The sequence below is a fragment of the Patagioenas fasciata genome, chromosome 2 (genome assembly GCF_037038585.1).
Source record: "Patagioenas fasciata isolate bPatFas1 chromosome 2, bPatFas1.hap1, whole genome shotgun sequence".
Lineage (NCBI taxonomy): Eukaryota > Metazoa > Chordata > Aves > Columbiformes > Columbidae > Patagioenas > Patagioenas fasciata.
This window is the reverse complement of record NC_092521.1, coordinates 162,239,469-162,259,790: the sequence shown is the minus strand read 5'-3', so window position 1 is coordinate 162,259,790 and position 20,322 is coordinate 162,239,469. Positions and strand designations below refer to the sequence as shown.

Below are 20,322 nucleotides of genomic sequence, written 5' to 3'. Positions count from 1 at the left end.
ACAAATTTTCCCCATACTGCTACGCACCAGTGAAACACCTGGTGATCTCTGTCCTAGAGCTACCAACACGTCCATTATATACGACAAAACATAACTTCTCAAGCACTTCAGAGCTACCCATATGAGATGGTTTGTATCAGTTCCAGAACTCACTCCACGTACTCTGCACCCAGCCAAGTAACTGCCAAAGGTCAGTGAAGCGAGTGCTCGGTTTGGGCCACACGCTCCCTTCAAGATTAAGAAGGAAGCCTCCAGGGTGCTGGGGTCAGGACCGCCACGTTTCACACTACAAGGTTTTCCTCCTCTTCTTCTGCAGTCCTGACATGGGGAAAAAGCGCAGCCGGATCCAAGATATAGCAAGCTTGTGCTTAGGAGGTGACACTGTTCTCACAGTCTGGGTAGGCTTGGCTTTAATCACTAAATCAACTGTGGATTTCTGGACTGGTGAGGAAATGAGACATTCATGACCTGATTCAGGAACTAAAGCTTTCGACAAAGTTTTAGATGAATCTGTTAATGAATTACCAGCAATAGTCGAGTTTATATTTGACTGAATTTCTATGGTCAGCTTAATGAATACATATACTTGGAAAAGAGAAAGAGTCAAGAGCGAGAAATGTTAAGCCTGTTGACAGAACATATCATTAAATTTCCTTCCAAGAGTTAAAACCTCCTGTGCAGCTCAACCAACGTGCCCGATCAAGAGCCCCAGCTCCAGCCATCAGAGGTAAGTCCTGTCCCTCCCCTGCTATCACGGACCCTTTTCTGAGCAGTTCTGTAAGATGACCCACACTCAGCCTCATGGCCAGCAGTGCTGAAAAGCCCGAATAACAGAATATCCTAGAAAGGAACATATGAACTTCTTAAGGCCTATTTTTAATTAATTACCAGATAGAAATAAACCTTGCTTGGAACCTCTGGAAGCCTCTCAGAAAACTCAAGCTTTCCTTAGAACTGGCCTTGTGTGCAAACTGGGACAGATGATAAAAGGTTTTTTTCGATTAAATAGATCATGATAAATTCTGACATGATGCTCAGAAAAGAAAACAACATTAACTAAATCACCATGACGATTCCAACAACAACAACAAAATCTAGCCAAGTATATGTACTATGTACAAAAAACCTCATATATTATGAAAACATACATAAAACAGTTTGAATTCACAAATCCTCTGCCTGTGCACAAATGCATATTATATTTAAATGACTGTTATAAATCCATATGAAGCACAGGATTTAGCCTTATAACTGTCTCTTCACCTCATATAGTTACCAGGCCTCTCTTTAAACAAAATACGGTCTGTCAGAATTCTGTTTGGCCTTTTTGTATTTTGTCTCTACAAGGAGGATGTGAAAGAGAAAGGTTGAATGTATTTATTCTGGCCTGGGCGCCTTGCCAGTACTCACAGAGGTATTTCAGTTTTTCTGGCTCACAGTGAGTTCAACCTCTTACCTGCCTCCCCATTTAGACCGCTGGAAGGAACCACAGCTCCAGAATTACAGTTGTAACACCCTCAGAATAGCAGCGAGGGTGAATCATGGCATTATTAACATTTTACCCTCATTTCACTCTTCCATCTTGATCACACACCTCTTTCATCAGGCATTTTGCACAGTCCTGTTAAATGTGGTATGATTTGTAGTAAGCAGAACTGTAAAAGTTGTCTGCGAGGAGCTGTCTCTCAGTAGAATATCCAGAAGACACTTAAATTATTGTAAAATCAAAAAATATATACTTTATACACTCACAAGCTTTAGGTGGTTCCTTCTCCCATGCCTCTAATCTGCAGAAAGTCATGCTGAAATCTTAACATTTCTGTCTTGTACAGAAACGGTGCCTCCAGCTCCAGCCGCGCTGATGACAGCGGTTTCAGTGAGGACAGGGAAAATACTCCCACTAATGCAAGTAACACCAGAAGCAGATCCGGCGTATTCAGTGCTGAGCGGCTCCTACAGCTGGAAATCCTCTTCCAGCAGGTTCAGCCGCTCCCCGCTCTGTGCTGAACAGGTCATTTAAGCCAAAAAAGTATTCTCTAAATCCCCTAAAAGGTTAATTGTGGATATTCTTCATGAAACAACAGGAGCCTTGTGGCTCCTGTTAGCATTAAGTCTCCCACCCTTGTGCAGCCAAAGTCAGCAGAAGTCCTAAAAAACCTTATATTGATCCCTAAAGTTTGCCCATGTCTCAGGGTTGTAAACAAAACTAAAAATCCTTTTCATAAAGACCCAACATGGAACTCTGTGAGATTGTTTTTTGTGGCCTTTCTATTTTGTGATCATGGTTGTTCTTATAAATTACATCTCGAGATAGCAGCTCGTGCTTCTGGCTGGGGGTACTGCTAAGGGGATATTAGTTATGAGGAGGGTACAGTGGCTTTTGGAAATCAGTGGATTACAAAAAATAGGAACACATCATAAAGAGAAATCTGATGTGAAAACTGGAAGACTGTCAAGAAGAGTGAGAAACTGAAGATCTTTTGGCAACATGCTCAAAATCAGTTTGAGTCAGCAAAGATGTTTAGCAGATTGCTGTGAAATGAAGCTCCCGACTCAGTGCCAGAAGTCGGATTTCTACACCACAATAAATATCTTCAGGAGTAACTGCTGGAAGGCCCGTCCTGCCTGTCGAAATATGTAGAAGTGCCGCAATGAGCTGTTGGGAGGAATTTTATGGTATGAACTTGATTTGTGCTCTGAGCCACAATCAGTCTTCAGGGCTGTCCCCGTGATAAGTCTCACAGCACTGAATTTGCATAATTTTAACTAAAAAGGGATAAATCTAACTCCTTGGATAAACCATCCTATCGTTCTGCATTCTCACTTTTCCGCAATGCTATTGGCAATCATATTTCTACCAGTAAATAGTCCTCCATCTTCCTTAACCCTATTATAATTTTCCATTTAAAAAACGCTCTGGTATAATCAAACCACTTTTCAAACTCAATCAGCCCTGGTGGGAACAAGTATCTGTCTTGGAGAAAAAGCAATTGCATTGGCATAATCATCTTACTAATGATAGGTCCATTATATAATCAACAAATTGGTGTTTCTGCTGCCTGTTCCCTTTCCTCTTACCTCCCTAATAGTTCTCAGTTGAGTTGGACATTCATGATTCATTTAGTAAATGGATAAAGTAAGCATTTGGAATTTTACCAGTTGCGTTACATTGCGCTGATTACTAATTGCAGCTGTCGCATTTCACTGCAGAAATATCTACTTTTCAGCATAAGTAGGATGATCTTTCAGGAATAGATGAACATGCAAATGCCCTGTGTAGCCCTCGTGTTTTCTGTGTCCTTGGTGTAAAGAATCATTTCATCTCCATGGACTGATGAATCCCAGCACGGGCTGGTGGCTTCCGTGTGTAGCTAAAGTTCCAGTGTGTAATAAAGTATAAATTTACTCTTTTTACTTTATGAATCTCACTAACTTCACTAACTTCACTTTCAATTGTTCATCATTTCCTATAGCACCTATCCTACAGGATAGATGTTCTGTTTTCAGACTCATCCTACCAGACGATCATCCCTTCATTGCTGTCTTTATCTGACTTTTTTTTTCAGAGTTTAAGCAAAATATAGTTTAGATATTTCAGCACAACAGTTCTTGAGAGGAAAAGATGTTTTTCATTACAAATAAAACCCCTCAATTATGTAATTTTATTCTAATTTATTTATTTTATATAACTGATCTGTAAAGTGCTTCAGCTTGCTCTGGGTTAGAGGACATGATGTATGGAAGAGACTCAGATAATTAACTCCACTTCAGCAGAATATATTTTGAAATGCCACTAGCATGTTCCATTAATAATTAATTCATTTAAGTTTCCCATTCCCAATATTTAGGCAGTACCAAATAACTAGAACCCAAAATGAACAGAGGATGTCAAGGCAGCTCAGCAATAAATTGCCACTACCTATTACAGTCCATGGCAGCTCAAGTCCACAACCCCAAATAGCCAAGAAAGCCTCTAGAATAAATAAAAACAAACCTTCTAAAATTATCTACATGGGCAGACTAAACGAGAGGATTCCTGTTGTGGGACTTCTCCTTTGCAACACGTACATTCCCAAAGAGCAAGCCCAGACATATTTGTTTTTACATGGTCTTTTCCACACCAAGACACATTTCCATTCCTCCCTCCCCTCCTTCTGCTTTTGTCTTCCATCCTCCACATCAACAATTAGTGGAAGTGCCTGGCTGTGCCTGCTCACATTGTTCCCAGCCTTTTCTGTCCCCCAGTGAGCTCTGAAGACCGTGCGCTATTCGACATGACGTGACTTGGAGGGGTTCGACCGCAACGGCCGTGTGCAGGGGAGCAGGCAGAGATGAGGAAGAAGAAAGTTAATCCAGGTTACAACTGTCTCGGACAGCAGGAGTCAAAATAATATGCGTTAGTGTCCCAGCACAACACTCCAGGTGAATGGACTTTAAATTACATAGTCATGTAAACCAAGAAAACAAACCAACCAAACACAAACACAAACCCCGCCAGAAATAAAAACGGCCCAAAGGTCGAGATACAAATTCAGCTCGTTGTTCTGTTTGTTTTGTGACATTAAAACACAGGACATGGAATAAAAAATAATCTTAGTACAGCTAGAAACTAAATCCAGATGTTCTAACATTGGGCAGAAGCATATTCATAATGTGTTTGGGGTTTTTTTTTTTTTTGTTCCTGAAATAATTAAACATCCATTGCATTTTCCATCACAGTTCATTTCTCTGCAACATGAGCAGTTTGCCAGGCTGTAGTACACACTGGATGTGTTCGGTTTATAGTAAACAGCTGCGTGCAGGGCAGCTTCACTTTGCACACAAACACACGCTCTGCACTTGCACCCTTACATGCTTTTTAAATTAACCTAGTCAAGTGCACAGAACACTCCAAACCAGAAGACATAATCAGAGGTACCTATTGCTCTGTGGAAATGAACTCTTAGAAACATCTCTGAAAATCGATATTTCCTTGGAGTGAATACTTTAAATTTCCTCTCATTTTGTTGCTTAAGTCCAGAGAAATAAGATTTTACTGTTCCTCCAGGAGAAGGTGATTTCCAGACAGATGTGCCCAGATGTTCAGCTTGTGTGTCCCAACACCCATTAAAATGCAGATTCTGATCATTGCTATTACCAGTCGTCCCTATTTACACGTGTGTGTCTTTCTCGGTCACTTCAACCCAAATACAGTCAAGGTTAAAAGCTTGGTTTACAACAAGCAGCAATATTGACACTGATCCGTAGAACTCCAAATACCTTGAATTCCAAATACCTCTGCTTCAGAAACATGCTGATGAAAAGTATATCCCAATTATGGCAGCAAAATAGATTTTTCTTTTTAAAATATTTATCTTTGATAGTAATGTTAATCTAACTATCCACAGTAAGTATAAACACATCAAATGCCTACGGTAGTTGGCAACATATTTTAAAGGTTTATGCAGGCAAAAAATATATATAAATAACAAATCCTATCAAATTTTAAGTGAGTGAAAAGTTGAAGTGAGCAGAAAAGGAGTTTATTTCTGAAGTTTTTATCACGTGTAGCAATCGGTCACTCGCAGTCATACACAATGCCGAACACGGACTTTATCGTGTCACCCAAGTCTCACTAAGTATCAGTATTACTTTCAGTCTCTATCACCAAGAGAACAGCTGCTATTTATCTCTTCCCAAATTACCTCCTGGTAGTACCTTCAATCTTTGTTCCATTAAAAAACCAAGTTTCTTACTTGGGTTTTTTGGTTGTTTGGTTTTGTTGGGGTTTTTTTCCATTTTAGTTATCAGGTGCAAGAGAACGTTATTGGGAATGGAAAAGTAGGGAAATCAGCTTCTGTTTTGTAACACAAATATAACTAGCAGAGGGGGAAGAATGACATTTTGAAAGATGCAAAGCTTGATTTTCAAGTGTATTTGAGGACACCCTGATGCAGGTGGACTAGTAGTATCTTCAGATACTGCAAAGGGACTTCAAGAGCCTAAATTCTTTTGAAAATCCCATGTCTGTGAACTACAAGGCTTCTTACCACCTATTGTTTTTTCTCAAGGATTAATCTTGTGAATGGCATTTCAAGTTAACTTGAGTCATCTGTCATTCTCAGATTTTTGGATCTCAGATTATAGACAGATGGACATGAAAACTGAACAAGTCATCAAGGCTTACCGAGTTACCACTCATTGGTTTTATCTGGCAATGCACACCAGGAAAATAAAATATTGGCTAACGAAGAAGGGATTGTAAAGCACCATGTTTTATCCAGCATCGCAGTGGGACAGGAGGATGCACACAGTCTGTTCATAAAGCCAAACTGAGGAACAGTGGCCTTGGTAACTATTGGTTGAGGTCCACCAGGACAGCTGGTGAATACTGGGTGAAAAACATTATTGCCTTCCTAAGTAATGGAGACTAAACCACTGCCGTACACGGTTAAATAAGACATGTTTCTTTTTACCAACGCAGTGTTTTACAGCTGAAAATCCAAAGAGTTCATTTAACAGCAGCTTTTGCTGCTGCTGATGCCTCCACAGGTCTGCCGTGGTGAGAGGAGCCAGAACTCCTCAAGCACACAATGCGGAAAAGAAGAATGGAAGTAATCGCAGATTTTGAATTACTGGTATTACTTTACAAAGAAAAATGCTGGCATGTACCCTCCTGCCTCTGCATAGCATAGTGTGTACAGTCATTCTCAAAAAAAAAAAGAAAAATGTATAATTAATCATCACCCAACTAAAAGAAGTCTATTTAATTAGTATTTACCCTGAACATCAACTAGCTAAATAAAAGGGCAAAGAGAATAGCTGAATAACATCTTCTACCTCCCATTCACTTCAGGCTGTAAATCTTACGTTTATGAATAATGTTGGCTCAACTTTTCAGGCAGCAGAAGCTCTTGGTTTTCCCATAAAAAACGAGTTGATCTAACATTAGTGGAAGGAGTATTCAAGAAGAATAGTGTTGAGACCACACGGGTATTCCCTCTCCTGCAGTAGCTGGCAGCAGTACTGGGGAATGCCCAGCCCCACCAACTGGAAGGAAAACTCAGTGGAGTGCAGGAATGGAGACATGATGCCTGAAAACTCTTTGGAGGGTGCTGTAGGTTGAACGTGGCTGGTAAAGTGTTATTTCATATGTCCCAAACCCCATATATATATATATATATACATAGAGAGAGAGAGAGAGAGATTACCACTAGCTAAATGGCTGCAGATACCTCATTTTAAGAACTCTACAACTAATGTGCCAGCAGCTATTCAGAAAATAGACTAACGTTTCACAGGTTTCATGGAGGGAGTGGTGATCTGGCACACTCGTTGAAGTAGCACTTTAGATGCTGGAAGTTAATTAGTCTCCTCTAATTTATCTAATATCATCAATTCTTGGTCTTTCTGACCAAACTGCCAAAAGCACCCTAACAGTGTGATTTTAGGACATGACATGACTGTCTGTAGACATTAGACTGCAGTCCTTCCACTTTACACGTATTTTCAAAAAGCAAAAGGAGAAATACTTACTGTCACTGCTGACTTAGGCTGGGCTTGTACATGGATCCCTGTGGGCCAAATACCATAGGAAGAAGAACGGGCTTATTTTAACTATACTAGGTCTCAAGACTTGGTGAGTCAAATGGTCACACTCCTGTACAACATGGAGCGAGTTGCTTAAACTCCAGCCATCTACCTGAACACCAGTACTGCGGGGACAACATCGCTTCCTCTCACACTCCTCTAGTCTATAACATCTACCAAGGCTTTATATACTTCAGAGATTTTTTTCTTTACTAACACATGTATGCTTACACATGCACAGACTTCCAGCTCGACAGCCTTCAGTCATGGATGGAAAGAACATCCCATAAGATCCTTCTGTATCTCAATGCCGCACACCAATAAGTTAAAAAGAGATCATAGTTTACTAGCCACCATGTTAAAAAAATGAAAAAGTGAGACAAAAATTATTATTCTTTCATACTTCATGTCTGGAATATTCTTTGTGGATCTCAAGCTTCAGCTATTCCTCAATGCAAAGCCTACGTCAAGGACTTTTCTCTGTTGCACCTCAGGCAATGCAGCAGATAGGGATTCAGATAGGTAGGTGATGATTTAGTGCTCTTGTCCCTGAACTGACTTTCCTCATGCCTCTTGGTTTAGGTCATACTTCCAGCACAGAAGCCGTGATTAATACTCAGTAACAGCAAATCTCCCTCTAATTAATTTATGCAGAAGGAATGACAACGCATGATGAAAGCCACATTCCAGAAGATGCAATGCTCTGCTGAGGAGCTGGCAAGCTCCCATGCACATTGCAATAGCACTGACTAAGCACCTTTTTTGTCTTCCTCGCTGTCCCCTTCTTCCACACGCCTTGGTGGGACCATTGTGTCCAGTTTCTACTCCCATCTCGGAGCATGCTCTTCCCATAAGTCTCTACACCACATGGTCAAATCCAGTTTTGCTCCCCAAATGGACACTATGCTTTTTGGGACAAGATCTAACCAACGGTGGAGCTAAATGCAATGTGCCTGTGTAGTGTTTGAATAATATTTAGTCTCAAAGAGTTTCCCTTGCCCAAATGCACTCCTTCGGAGCAGTGAAGATGTGCAGTCTGCATCCTTGGAGATATTCAAAATCTGATGGGACACAGTCCTGAGGAACCTGCTCCAGCTGACCACAGGGTCAGCAGGAGGATGGGGCAGGACAATCTCTTGCAACCTCAACTATCCCATGATCCTGTAAAAAACACTTGTTAGCAGCTGTACCTTCTAAAGGCCACATCACCAAAAGCAAGACAACACAGGCTTAGCAAACATATTAAATATACACCTGTTTAAAGGCATATAACTGTCCTGAATCTGTGGAAACTTGTCCAAGATTATGGCTGGGTAGCAAAAACAGAGTCATTGCGATACACTTCAGAGTTCTGTCCATAATTCCAGGTGTCTTTTCCAGTTTCCATGTAGAGTCCATTCAAAGTAAGTGGCATGCAGGAAACAACCCCTTTCTTCCACTAGACAGGTTACAGGCAATGCTGATGGCACCTGTTTAGTCCATTGCATTCTTACAATTACAACTGCACCTTTTCTGAGGAGATCGTGTCTTCATTGCAAGGTTTCTTCATCCTTGGATTCAAATTTTAGCCCTGTTCTAGCTAATTCCTCAGAAAACATATTTCTAAACTTTTCTAAAGGCATCAACAGGCACGTGGCTTCCACAAACCAGGTCTGAACATCAATGATTCCTAAAAGACCACTAGTAAGTCTACAGCTGAGCAGGAAAATCCCGTGTTTTGTAGTGCTATAAGCCAGCCTTTGATCGCTCAGCTTTTCTTTCTTTGGCTTGCAGAATCAGAGTATTTTCTCATTTTAATTGTTTAGCAGCATTACCAGTGTGAAAAGATAACTGAAAGTTGCACAATGCCTGCCGTGAATAAATGATGATAAAGGTTTTATAACATGGCAGATAATGCTTATAGTGCACACACTTCCTCCTAGTGATACTCCAGATCTATGAACGTGTTCTCCAGCAGCTTAAAAATGGCAGATAGCTCTACCACTCTGATTACAAAAACAGGTTAAGTCTTCAGCTTATGACATGGGTTCTGGTTTTGGAGCAGAAGGTCACAGGCACCTTTTGCAATAATGACCAGAAGGTCTGAACAATCATGGTGGGTTATATAAATGACAACCATGAAACATATACTGCAATGCATTTGCTCTGCATCCCACTAAGTCACGCTTACATAATGTAATTTACTGTCATGCTAAATTATATGAAAGTTTAAAGGACACGACATACCATTCTATGAATCCTCAATGTCAAAAACTGAAATGCCATGTTATGTTCTGGTTCTCTACTGCATAAATAATGCTTTCATGCTTTAAAGTTTGCAAATGTAGTTATATGCAAGTGATTTAAGAGAGACAGTACTGCAGATGCAAACACTAAACTGAAGCATAACATTCCAGTTCCTGCAAACACCTAAAGAAGAAACACAAAAACCAGCCTGCAGTAAAAATATTCATACACACCAGTGTCTCAACTCACTACTAGCACATGAAATAATTCAGTAGTAGTGCAACACTGTATTGCCAAACCACCAATTATATTTTATAGTTATTGATGGCATTTTATATTGATGTGTGTACAGAAGTTTTCCTTTCCAGAAGAAAAAACATACTCCATCCAAGCTGCTTTTTCTCCTTTTGGCTTTGAAGACATGCGTAAGTCTCCCTGTTTGTTACACCATAATACTTTCTGCGGTGCATCTACAGCACAAACAATAGTAGGAAACTGAGACAGCAGTTCTCTGCAACCAGATCAGGCCCTGAAAGCAGGATAATTATGAAAGCCTGGTGATCAGGCCAGGGTAATGTCACCCACAAAGGGTTTATTTCTGTGCCAGACAGACAGATTCTATGACATCTCCGGTCTGCTACTGATGTCATCGTGATGCTTCATTTCTCTTGTAACCAACTCTGCTCTTTCATTATTCCCTACGCATGAGATGGCTTTTGATATCAACTCAGCTCCTCTTCAAAGGGATGAGAATTATATGTGGCACTTCACTCGACATTAATATCCATAATGTGGTCTACCAACGGTCACGCTGATACAGTTTTGGCTCTTTGCTACTCCATGCCGAGCCAACACACGACTGTCCACAGCAGCGACAAAATGTTAAATCTGGTTTTCCAGCTCAAATTCTGCTTTCGGTCGCATCTGAGCAGCTCCTTTGAATGCCATGTGGCGCCCAGGTGAAAACTGGGCATAGGCTGAACTTTGCAGGTCTGTGAACAGGCACTGGAACCTGCCAGGTGGAGATGATGACTTTCCACTCCACTCCTGATCCCTCTAGGAGCAATACATTTTCTTCTGTTTCAGTAATGGTGTGAGTCACCTTCCAGGAGGCCAAAAGTCTCACTGTCCACATTTCTGTGAGGTTTCTTCCACATTCATGACTTACTCCTCCAAGGAAATTCATGTTCTTCTAAGTCCACAGGCCTCATAGCATTCAGAGGTTGAATGAGACCATTTAGGAGCAAAATCTCCTAACAGAAACAGCAATGCTTTAAAAAAACCAGTACTTTTCAATAAGCTGAAGACCAGTTTGCATTATGCTTTAAAACCAAAAAGGCCAAGAGCTGCTTTAGTTACAGTGGCAGCTTTTACAATTGCAAACATGACTCTTTTCTTTGTTTTCCTTCAGACAGATTCAAAGTGCCATCTCAAAGTTCCTGAGCAAATACCTCCTGTCCTTTCAGATCCTTGATATATCAGCTCTTTAGGGAGGAATCCAAATTTAAACTTCAAGGCCACAGAGGCTCAGGACAACTCAGAGTCTGCCCTATGAGAACACAGGGGAGGACAGTTGCAGATTTAATTCTAAGGAAACACGTCTTTCTCCTCTATGTCCCTCTCACCCCACCTCCTTTTCCCAAGAAAACAAACATGTTTTTTTCATTCCTAGATCACATTGGAAGCTGATTCCTTCATCTCCTTCAGATAATTGACCAGCGTATTTCCCATCTGCGGCTTTCTAGAGCAAACCTTAGACTGAAGTGCTGTTCTCATCAGCCCACCCAGCAATGACCAGGAGACAAGCAGCACTCTGCAAAAACTGTGATGGAACAAAATCGTTTCACAGTGATTTATTAGGCATGCAACCACTAATGACTTTGCAAGTGTGGAAAGCAAGATGGAGGGGGCTGAGCCAACATTAGCTGTCAAGAGCATCATTGTCATCTCTTTGGTTAGAAATATTGAAGCCATCTGATGTTTCAGCCTGGCATCCCGACATAACAACAGGCCTGGAAACAGCAGTAAATTTGCACATTGAGGAGTCTGTTAAAAATCACGGGGGCTCATGAAGAAATGGGAGAAAGTGTGCAGATTTGTTAGTTTGTGTGGCATTGAAAATGGAAGGATCACAATCTCCAAGAATATTCTTCCAGTGCTTCACCTCTGTCAGGGATGAAGTGTTAATACCAGAGGTAACAGCTGCTTCACTGAAAGAGGGTTTTATATTAATTTGCAGATCTTATTTTATTGTGAAAAAAAATCTCTTTGTACTTTTGAATAAAAAGTCACCTTGTGAGTATTTGGGAAAAATCCAAGCAAGTGCTGAGGTTCTGCAATTCCCAGCTGCGGGAGCAGCAGGTGCTTGGCACTTGTCACGGTGAAGCTCTTGAGACAGGTTCTGCCCTGGGTTGCGCTGCTGTAAATACAACACAACTTTGCTGGCACTCACTGCATTATCCCAGCTGAAATTCATATAAGCAAGAGCAGACAGGATGACAATGGTAACGTTAACATCAGAACCGATCAATTTTGCAAGACGACAAAAGAACACGCTGATCTCATTGCTGTGGGCTCCTACTCAGCAGACAATTGCATCCCATCTCAGAAGAGAGTTTTGAAAATGTTCAAAGTAATGTGCAAGCATTATCTTCTAATGGCTTAAAAAGGAATTCTATAATGTTAATGTCTTCATATTACAGCTGTGATGCATCTAGGGAGCAAAGGTTTCTGTCTAAATCTGTAGCAGCTTGCGGGGATATTTGGACCAGACATTTCCATTTAAGCATCTCTAATTTCCAGACTTCAGAATATGCTGCTGGGAAAGATGGAGGTTGATATGACCTCTACTTTACAAAAGCTCCTGCAATTTTATTATGGTCCATCTAAATTACTAGCTTGTTAGTTGTGTATTTGCGAAGAAAAAAAGGAAAAAAAGAAACAAAAAGCTGTTCAATCAGCCCAGCAATTTAGCAAATGCTTCCCTGCTGTGCTCACAGAATACAGCAGCCTCCACTTTCCTCTTGGCCACTGAATGACGAGTGGAGAGCACCTAGAAACCCACCTGGCAGGAACTTGGTGGTCTCTCACTATTCCCAGAAGCAAGGGCTGGACGCCACCCACTTGTGCCCAAGGAGACTCAGCACAGGAAGAAGGTGAAAATAGAGTGTTTCCAGACGTTTTGTATGATGTTTTGTTCCTGCTTGAGAAAGGTGCACCTGAGAAATGCCCTCGAGTGCTGAAAGGCACAAAACCAGCTTTCTTAAATTGATCCATTTTTTCCCACTGTCACAGGCAAATCCAAAAAAATACAAATATGTGGGAGAGGGAAGCAAAGCACACAACTCTCTTTCCAGACATGCCTATTATTCCATAATCCTCTAACCTAATTGTAGTATATTTTGCAATATTCACCTTTTTTTTGCACAATATTTGTCATTACTTTTTCCGTCAGCATTTCTACGTGACTAATAAGTACTTTTTAGGATAGTCTGCATCACAACAGTACCTTTCTGTCCCACTGTTTCCTCTTTCAGAGTTGACTCTTCTCCCCCCTCCTACTCAGACCTTGCTAGTCCTTCTCTTGTTCCTAATTTGAAGATCTCAATGAGCAAGAATTACATGTCTCAGCAATAAACATGATCTCACAGCAAAACAAAGAAGAGGATGAACAAAATAAAAATTACCGTCTGGTGAAAGCTCCCTTGATAACTACAGCTACACTGACAGGCGCCACTGAAATAATAGCAATGATGCTTCAAAACAACAGCCAAGAAAACATCATGAAAGAGAAAAAACAACAGTCTAAATGGATCTTTTCAAATGCAGATTCCACTGTCAAATGAGGAGAATGAGAAAAATGTTCTTTCTTCTGGCAAAGTCATATTTAAACTCTGTCAGATAACAGAAAACCACAAAAAATGGGAGTACAACCTGAAAGATCCTGGGCTGAATAGTCCATTTCAGGAATGCTAGAATGATGCAGAATGGAACACAAGGATCATATTCTGGGGAGGGAGAGGGATGGAAGGTGTTACCTTGTTATCAAATCTTTAATTGCTTCCAGCTGGGTGAACAGTAAAATTTGTGTTGACTTCAGTGCAATATCAGGCATTTGCAGGCTCGTATCTGAATAACTACCACTACCTAGCGACAAACTGCATCACAAAGAGGCCAAGAGATTTGTGAACATGAAAAATGATGGCCCACTACTAATGATGCTCCAAGACAGAACTAAGGCAACACTCATGAAGTGAGGCTGTCTACAAGCTTAGGGAGGCAATTAAGAAAATGCATCAGCCTTCCTCTGTCAATAATTCTTAAGTGTGAACAAATTATTTAGGCACTTGTTCCACCTTAGCTTCACAACCAAAAACTACGGAAAAATACTGGGTTGGTCAGAGTTATCTGGTGGTCAGAAGGTATTTCAAGAGCAGCAGATGTATCCTGTAAAATCCTGCAGCAACCACAGCATCTCCTAAGCAACCTGTGGCTCTTCAGCAAGCAGAAGATGCAGCTGCTTGGAGCAGATGTGGAGATCCAGCTGCACAGAAGTTCCCAGCTAGACCGAGCTGGGGGGCTATGGAAAGAGATGGCAGAGACAATGCAGTAGGCAGGGTGGAAAGGAATAAAAAGGAATAAAGTGTCAAGGTGAGTCACACTTTGGTGCGGTACATTTTATTTTCTTGGTATTTTACATCCCTATCATGAAGTACTACTGGTAACATGGCAAAGATTTTCACCTAAAAAGTCCAGTCACAAATGCATAGGCAATATCCATGTTAGCAGAAACAGCTCCTTTTCTCCTACTAAATGCACTCAGAGCTCCAGAAGCTTGGCTTAGGCTCCTGGGCTTGCATTCCTCTCCAGAGAAAAACAAAATCTGCAGAAGAACCATGTATTTCTCCTCCATTTTATTCCACATGCTCAAGACACCTAATAAATTCACTCTGCCTTCTTATTCTTCCCTAAAGCAGATGAAAAATTTAGAACCAGAAACATCATTTTGCTCCCTGGTGGCCTGGCAGAGACGTGTAGGACTGCTTCCCACTTTCACATACTGAGATTTAAAAACCAAAACAAACAAAAAACACCAAAAACCAAACACCACACAAAACAGATTGCACTAGGATACAGGGACTCTGCCATTTCTTGCCAGAAGCACTGAAACCACAAGCACAGCAGGACTGAGAATTAAAAACTAAATACTTAGATAACAAGAACATCCTAATAGTAAAGAAAATAAAGTTTTGAAAGGTATGTAAACTCTGGAGACAGAGCCAACCTTTTAGTACTCACTGGGAATAGAGAGAAAGTTTTGTTCTGAGGTTATTCTGTATCTATACACTGTAGTTTCTTGCATGTTTCTTTACAGCGTGAACATACAAAACAAACCAGAGTAAGTGCACAGCCTGCACGGCTCACTGCTCTGCTCCACCTTGGCAATACAACTGTCCTTGCTCTTTCGGCAATAAACAGACAGCTTGTGTCCAAATCTGAGTGAGCCCTGAGTTCCCCAGCCCCAGAAATTCAGCTGTGGATTAGTCCTGAGAGGGGGAAGAGTCCGTTTAAACACTGATTCAGCCACAAGGAACGGACAGTTCCCAGAGCCAAACCTGGGGATGTCGAGACCAGCATGTGGGGGGTGAACAGACCTTTTGCTAAACTGTACTGCCATTCTGCGTGTGATCGGGGTGAGACACTGACCCAAACCCACAGCCCAGGGCAGGGGAGCAGCTCGATTTATCCTCGCAGCCCTGTGCCACGGGCCAGGGGAGCCCCCCATGCTCCAACCGCCCCAGATGTGGAGGACTTGCCTGTTGCATGGGCTGCACCCCCAGCCTGGCATCCCCCAAATTCCAGACCTCAGCAGCAGGAAACACCTCTCCCTGCCTTTTGCTGTGCTACATGTCAGAGAAAAACAAGCTCGAGCGCCCAAGCCACGCCAGCTGCCGAAGGGGAGGAAGAGCAAGGAGCTACTTACGGGGATGTGCACTCGCAACATGAGTTTCTTCTGGCTGGAGCTTTTCTTGCTGCTGGAGGCATCTTTCTTCTTGTCCATGGCAGTGCTTCCCATCCCTGCACCCCGGCGTGGTGCTGGGCGATGGATCTGGAGGGGGAGGCTCCTCTTCCACCTCACCCCACCGTCCCACCGGCCGCAGTTACTCCAAGGCTCCTTTTTCTTTTTCTTTTTTTTTTTTTTTTTTAATGGCCTTAGGAAATTGGGGTTGGGGGGGAGGATTGGAGAAGCAGAGGGAAGGGGAGGAGTTTCTCCAGCTCCGGCCTTTAATCCCCGCAGCGAGGTGTCAGGAGGGACCTTCTCAAGAGTATGAGATGCCCTTACAAACGCTGCTCCCTCTCTCACTCTTCCGCCCTTTTAAAAATATCCGGAGCATCCCGGGGAGGTGAGAAAGTTTCCTTCCCCTCGCCCAGCCCGGCCGCGCTCTCCCCGAAAGAGAGGGGAAAAAACAAAACAATCCCCAAACCACTCAAACGCCACAAAAACCCGAAAAGGGGAAGGCGCTGGGGCGAGGCTCCTGGCAGAGAGGCGGCCGCGGGGGGCGCGGAGGAGCGCGGATGTCCCGGGCCGGGCCGGGCCGGCTCCGCGCCCCGCGGGCGAGCGCTGCCCCGCGGAGCCCAACGCGCAGCCCGGCCCGGGCGGGAGGAGGTGCCCGGGCGGTGCCGAGAGCCCCGGCCGGCTCGCCAGGAAGTGCACAACGAGCCCAGCGCGCCTGTTCCCCGCGGGTGCGGGCCGCTCCGCTGGCTCCTTGGGGAGCGGGGAGAGGAGCTGGGGCTGCGCCCGCATCCTCCGGGCTGCTGGAGCACGGGGGTGGGCGAAAAGGCTGGGTTTCACCTTGCCAAAAATGCACAGGCGGCGCGGTTCCCTTCCCTCCCGACCTCACAGACTGATTCCTCCCCTCCCTCCCCCCGGGATTTCTCCCGGTCGTGCCCTAAAGGAGGATTATTTCCCCCAGAAGCAGCCCCTTCCCACCCCGCAGCGCTCCCGCGCCAGCAGCACCGCTGCGCAGCCCGGCTGTGCAGCCCGGCTGTGCAGAGCCGCAGCCCGACTTTGCGGAGCCCAACCCGGCTCTGCGGAGCCGAGCCCAGCTGTGCAGAGCCCAACCCGGCTCTGCGGAGCCGAGCCCAGCTGTGCAGAGCCCCAGCCCGGCTGCTGCTCTGGCCCCGCAGCCCGGGGGCCGGCGCTGGGCACCGGGACCTGCCCGACGCCCCTGTCCCGCTCACTCGGGCGGGGCAAAACCCCGGGGCTGCTGCCCCCTTGCTGCCAGGAAACTTGTGCCAAGACCACGAGGGCGCCAGACCACCCTTGGAACATCGTTTTTTCCGCTCCTTCCCTCCAGAAAGCCTTCAAACGTGAATGCCAATTCAGCCGAGCAGATCACAGTCCGCGGGCAAACGATTTTGGCCTCAGAGGGTATCAGAAAATTAAAAACTTTCAAAACTGTATTTCACCTGTGGCTGCACTGGTTGCTGACGGTTAGGAGCTACAGAGCAAAACCACAGCAGTGCCAGCCCTGCTGCCAGGAACGCTGTCAGGGCTGAGATTGTTGAGTTTTTCCCTTAGAACTGCAAGTGGTTTTCATACATTCTGGATCAAAATAGGAGTTTTTGTTTTGGAAGTGACTCTCCTTCCTTAGACAATCTCCACACCATTTTAAACTGCCTGAATTTGACAATTAGACCAAGCCCGTTACAGCCACAGACCTTTGATCACATCATTTAAACACATATTTTCACTGGGTTCAAATCTGTGCATGAATGTATTCACAGAGTCTACACCATAACTACCACTATGAAATATTACAGGATTCTATAAAACAATGATTTATGAGCATTGAGAAGAGAAGGGGACGTGTTTTCCATGAAAAACTTTCGAAAAAATGTAGGATTGTGATGGCTATCTTCAAGAAATACAAGAATTCAGATTTATTTCCCTCCAATGAAGTCTCAGGATTTAACAGATGCAAAGCCAGATCAGGTGTAAAGTCTGTAGCCACTTCTCTAAATCCACATAATCAAATAAAAATATTAACTCTCTTTTTAACATTATATGTAACTGTTCTATAGGTTCCTACAGGATGTCATGGAAGGAAACAGATCCAGAAATGAGACCACATGGGTTAACAACTTCGTCACCAGAGCAGAAAGGGATATTAACGGCACATGGACAGAGGAAGGAAAATTTCCTCGGGCAGTAACCGGTGCTTGGGGCAGCCTGGGGGTGATGCCGAAAAAGAGGAGCGGGGTCTCTAAGATGCTTTCCGCCAACATTTATATAAACTGTTCTGCCAATGAAGTGCTGCTGCCAAGGGATTTGGGAACAAAATCTGGCCTCTTAAATCAACAAGTGAGACAATTACTAATAAATATGTCTACCAAAAAACTGTCACGACATTTTTCATTGCTAGTGTGGTCTTGAAAGTTGAAAAACGGGGGAAAAAAGGTTTAATTTCTTTAGAGGATTTTAGCGCTAGGTATTGTAAGCAGATCTCCTGGCTCTTCTTTATCAAATTGCCGAACATCTGAGGTGGAATAAAATCTACTATATATATAGTCAATTCCACTATTTATGCAAAGTGTTTCCTACAATAGTATAAGTTATTTTCCACATTTACTATTTTAAATCCTAAATTCGTTTCATTTCTTCTGGTAGATTATTTATGTGAATAATGGTAGATAATGTAAAATAAGCTTTAGGAAGTAACATAAAGGCAGTATGACCCAACTCCAAAACCTAAAACACCCCATGAATCAGCCTCTCCCCCATCACGGTATTCCCTTAAGCATATTTATAACTTCCATAATACTACAACGTGGTGTTATTCTTATTTTTCTCCTTTGATTCTCTAAGGTCCCAAATACGACCTTTGATCCTCCAGTCATATTTTAAAACTTTTTGTTGCTGCTCTGAGGAGCAGAGACACATTTAACAAACAAATAACTAAAAAAAAGGCAAAATCCTCCTATAGCTGCTGGACTTCAGGAGCTTGACTCCCCATAAAATCAACTGTTAGTAAGAACCTGCTATAAAATAAAGGAGACACCAATTATTTCAGACCATAAGGCACCATGTTTTTATCTTCAGGGGACAAATGCAGCTATCACATGAACAAGCAACATCATAAGTACTTTTAAAGAGAGTTAAAATTCTTTTTTCCACGTTAAGTCCTGCCAATTTGCCTACTAACAATCACGTTTTCGGAGGCACGTGAGCATCTAAACTACTCATCACAAATAAATGGGTACCAAAATACTTTTGAAAATATCACCCTGAGTACTTAGAGGTTTCATGGGGACAGCAGCAGATCTCAAATGCATATTTTGCCTCTCCCTAATACCACCTGAGTGCTCCCTGTTACCAAACCATACCTGGAACTCAGCAGAAGTACCACGTGCGTTTTGGACTACACCCGATCACAGGACTTGCCCTATTTATTCCTTAAGTACAGGTTGAGTCCATTTTTCCATGATAAAATTCCCAGAGTGCATTCCTAAGTTTATAAAATAGCCATAAAACTTTGCTTTGAGCCTTGGTTGTATCGATTGTAGTTGCCATAAGTAAAATAATATGTCACCAGGTAACTTTTGTGCTGAAATTTCACATGCAATATATAGAGGGATTTTTAACATTTTAAATTTAAAGGAAGAAGTGTGTCTAAAAAGAGTGGTACATGGGGAGAATTATGTGAGTTGCTGGTGTGTTTTAGATCTTTCTTAAAATCAGCATTTTTGGCTAATGCTTTAATGTTTGTTGTTGGTAATATTGCCAAGCACTTATACATTTTTTACAGAAAAAAAAATACCTATGAAAATAACTTGTTCTTTCTCTCCAGACTACATAGATTAACCTTACTGTGAGTATTTCACATAGATTTTTCACACATGCAATCTATAAGTATTTTGCAGCCACTAAGAGCTGCACACGTCCCATTTTGGGGGACTAAATTGCCCACTATAAATAATGCCTATATTACACCAGGAAAAATATAATTTCTCAGATCAACCACATTCTTTCTTATGCATGTATATACAGATATTCTTACTTGGGACTCTCAAACCTTTTTAAAGTCTTTCCAGAATTTAAAGACAAATCCTTGAATATCAATATATTCTGAAATTTGGATGCCCAGTAACTTGGCTGTTACTGGTATCCAGTATCCCAGCACCTGCTGTGCTTCATCACAACTATTTTTCTCTCTATTTTCTTTATGCTCACCTTTGTCTATGTTGGTCTCTGCATCTTCTCTTCTCCCTGTTCCTTTCTGCTCTACTTCATATTCCACCTCTCGTTCTCATCCTTCAGTTTTCGTTCTCCATCTTTCTCTGCTCTCCAGTTTTCCGCTCGTATTTCTGAACACGCACAAAGTTGATCACTCGGGTTCTGTTCAACACATTTAATAGATTTAGTTCAACCCTGCTGCATAAGGTGGCTTCTTAACTTATTGAACAGCACAACGTAATTAACATGATGCAGTATCAGGGTGCAGCAGTCCCTGCATGTCTTTTCTG

The 20,322-nt window shown here is 42.6% G+C and overlaps 1 protein-coding gene across 2 annotated transcripts in view; it reads right to left on the bottom strand.

The window, feature by feature from the left end:
• PRKAG2 (protein kinase AMP-activated non-catalytic subunit gamma 2) overlaps positions 1-20,322 on the bottom strand; it is a 237,468-nt gene that overhangs the window by 206,942 nt on the left and 10,204 nt on the right. Inside the window, exon 1 of one of the 2 annotated variants that reach the window (XM_065831779.2) lies at positions 15,779-16,286. The exons of the other annotated variant lie outside the window; for it this stretch is intronic. Coding sequence (XP_065687851.1) covers positions 15,779-15,871 — 93 coding nt within the window. The 5' untranslated portion in view covers positions 15,872-16,286. Of the gene's footprint in view, positions 1-15,778; positions 16,287-20,322 lie in introns of those variants that run through there. 2 annotated transcript variants of the gene reach the window in all.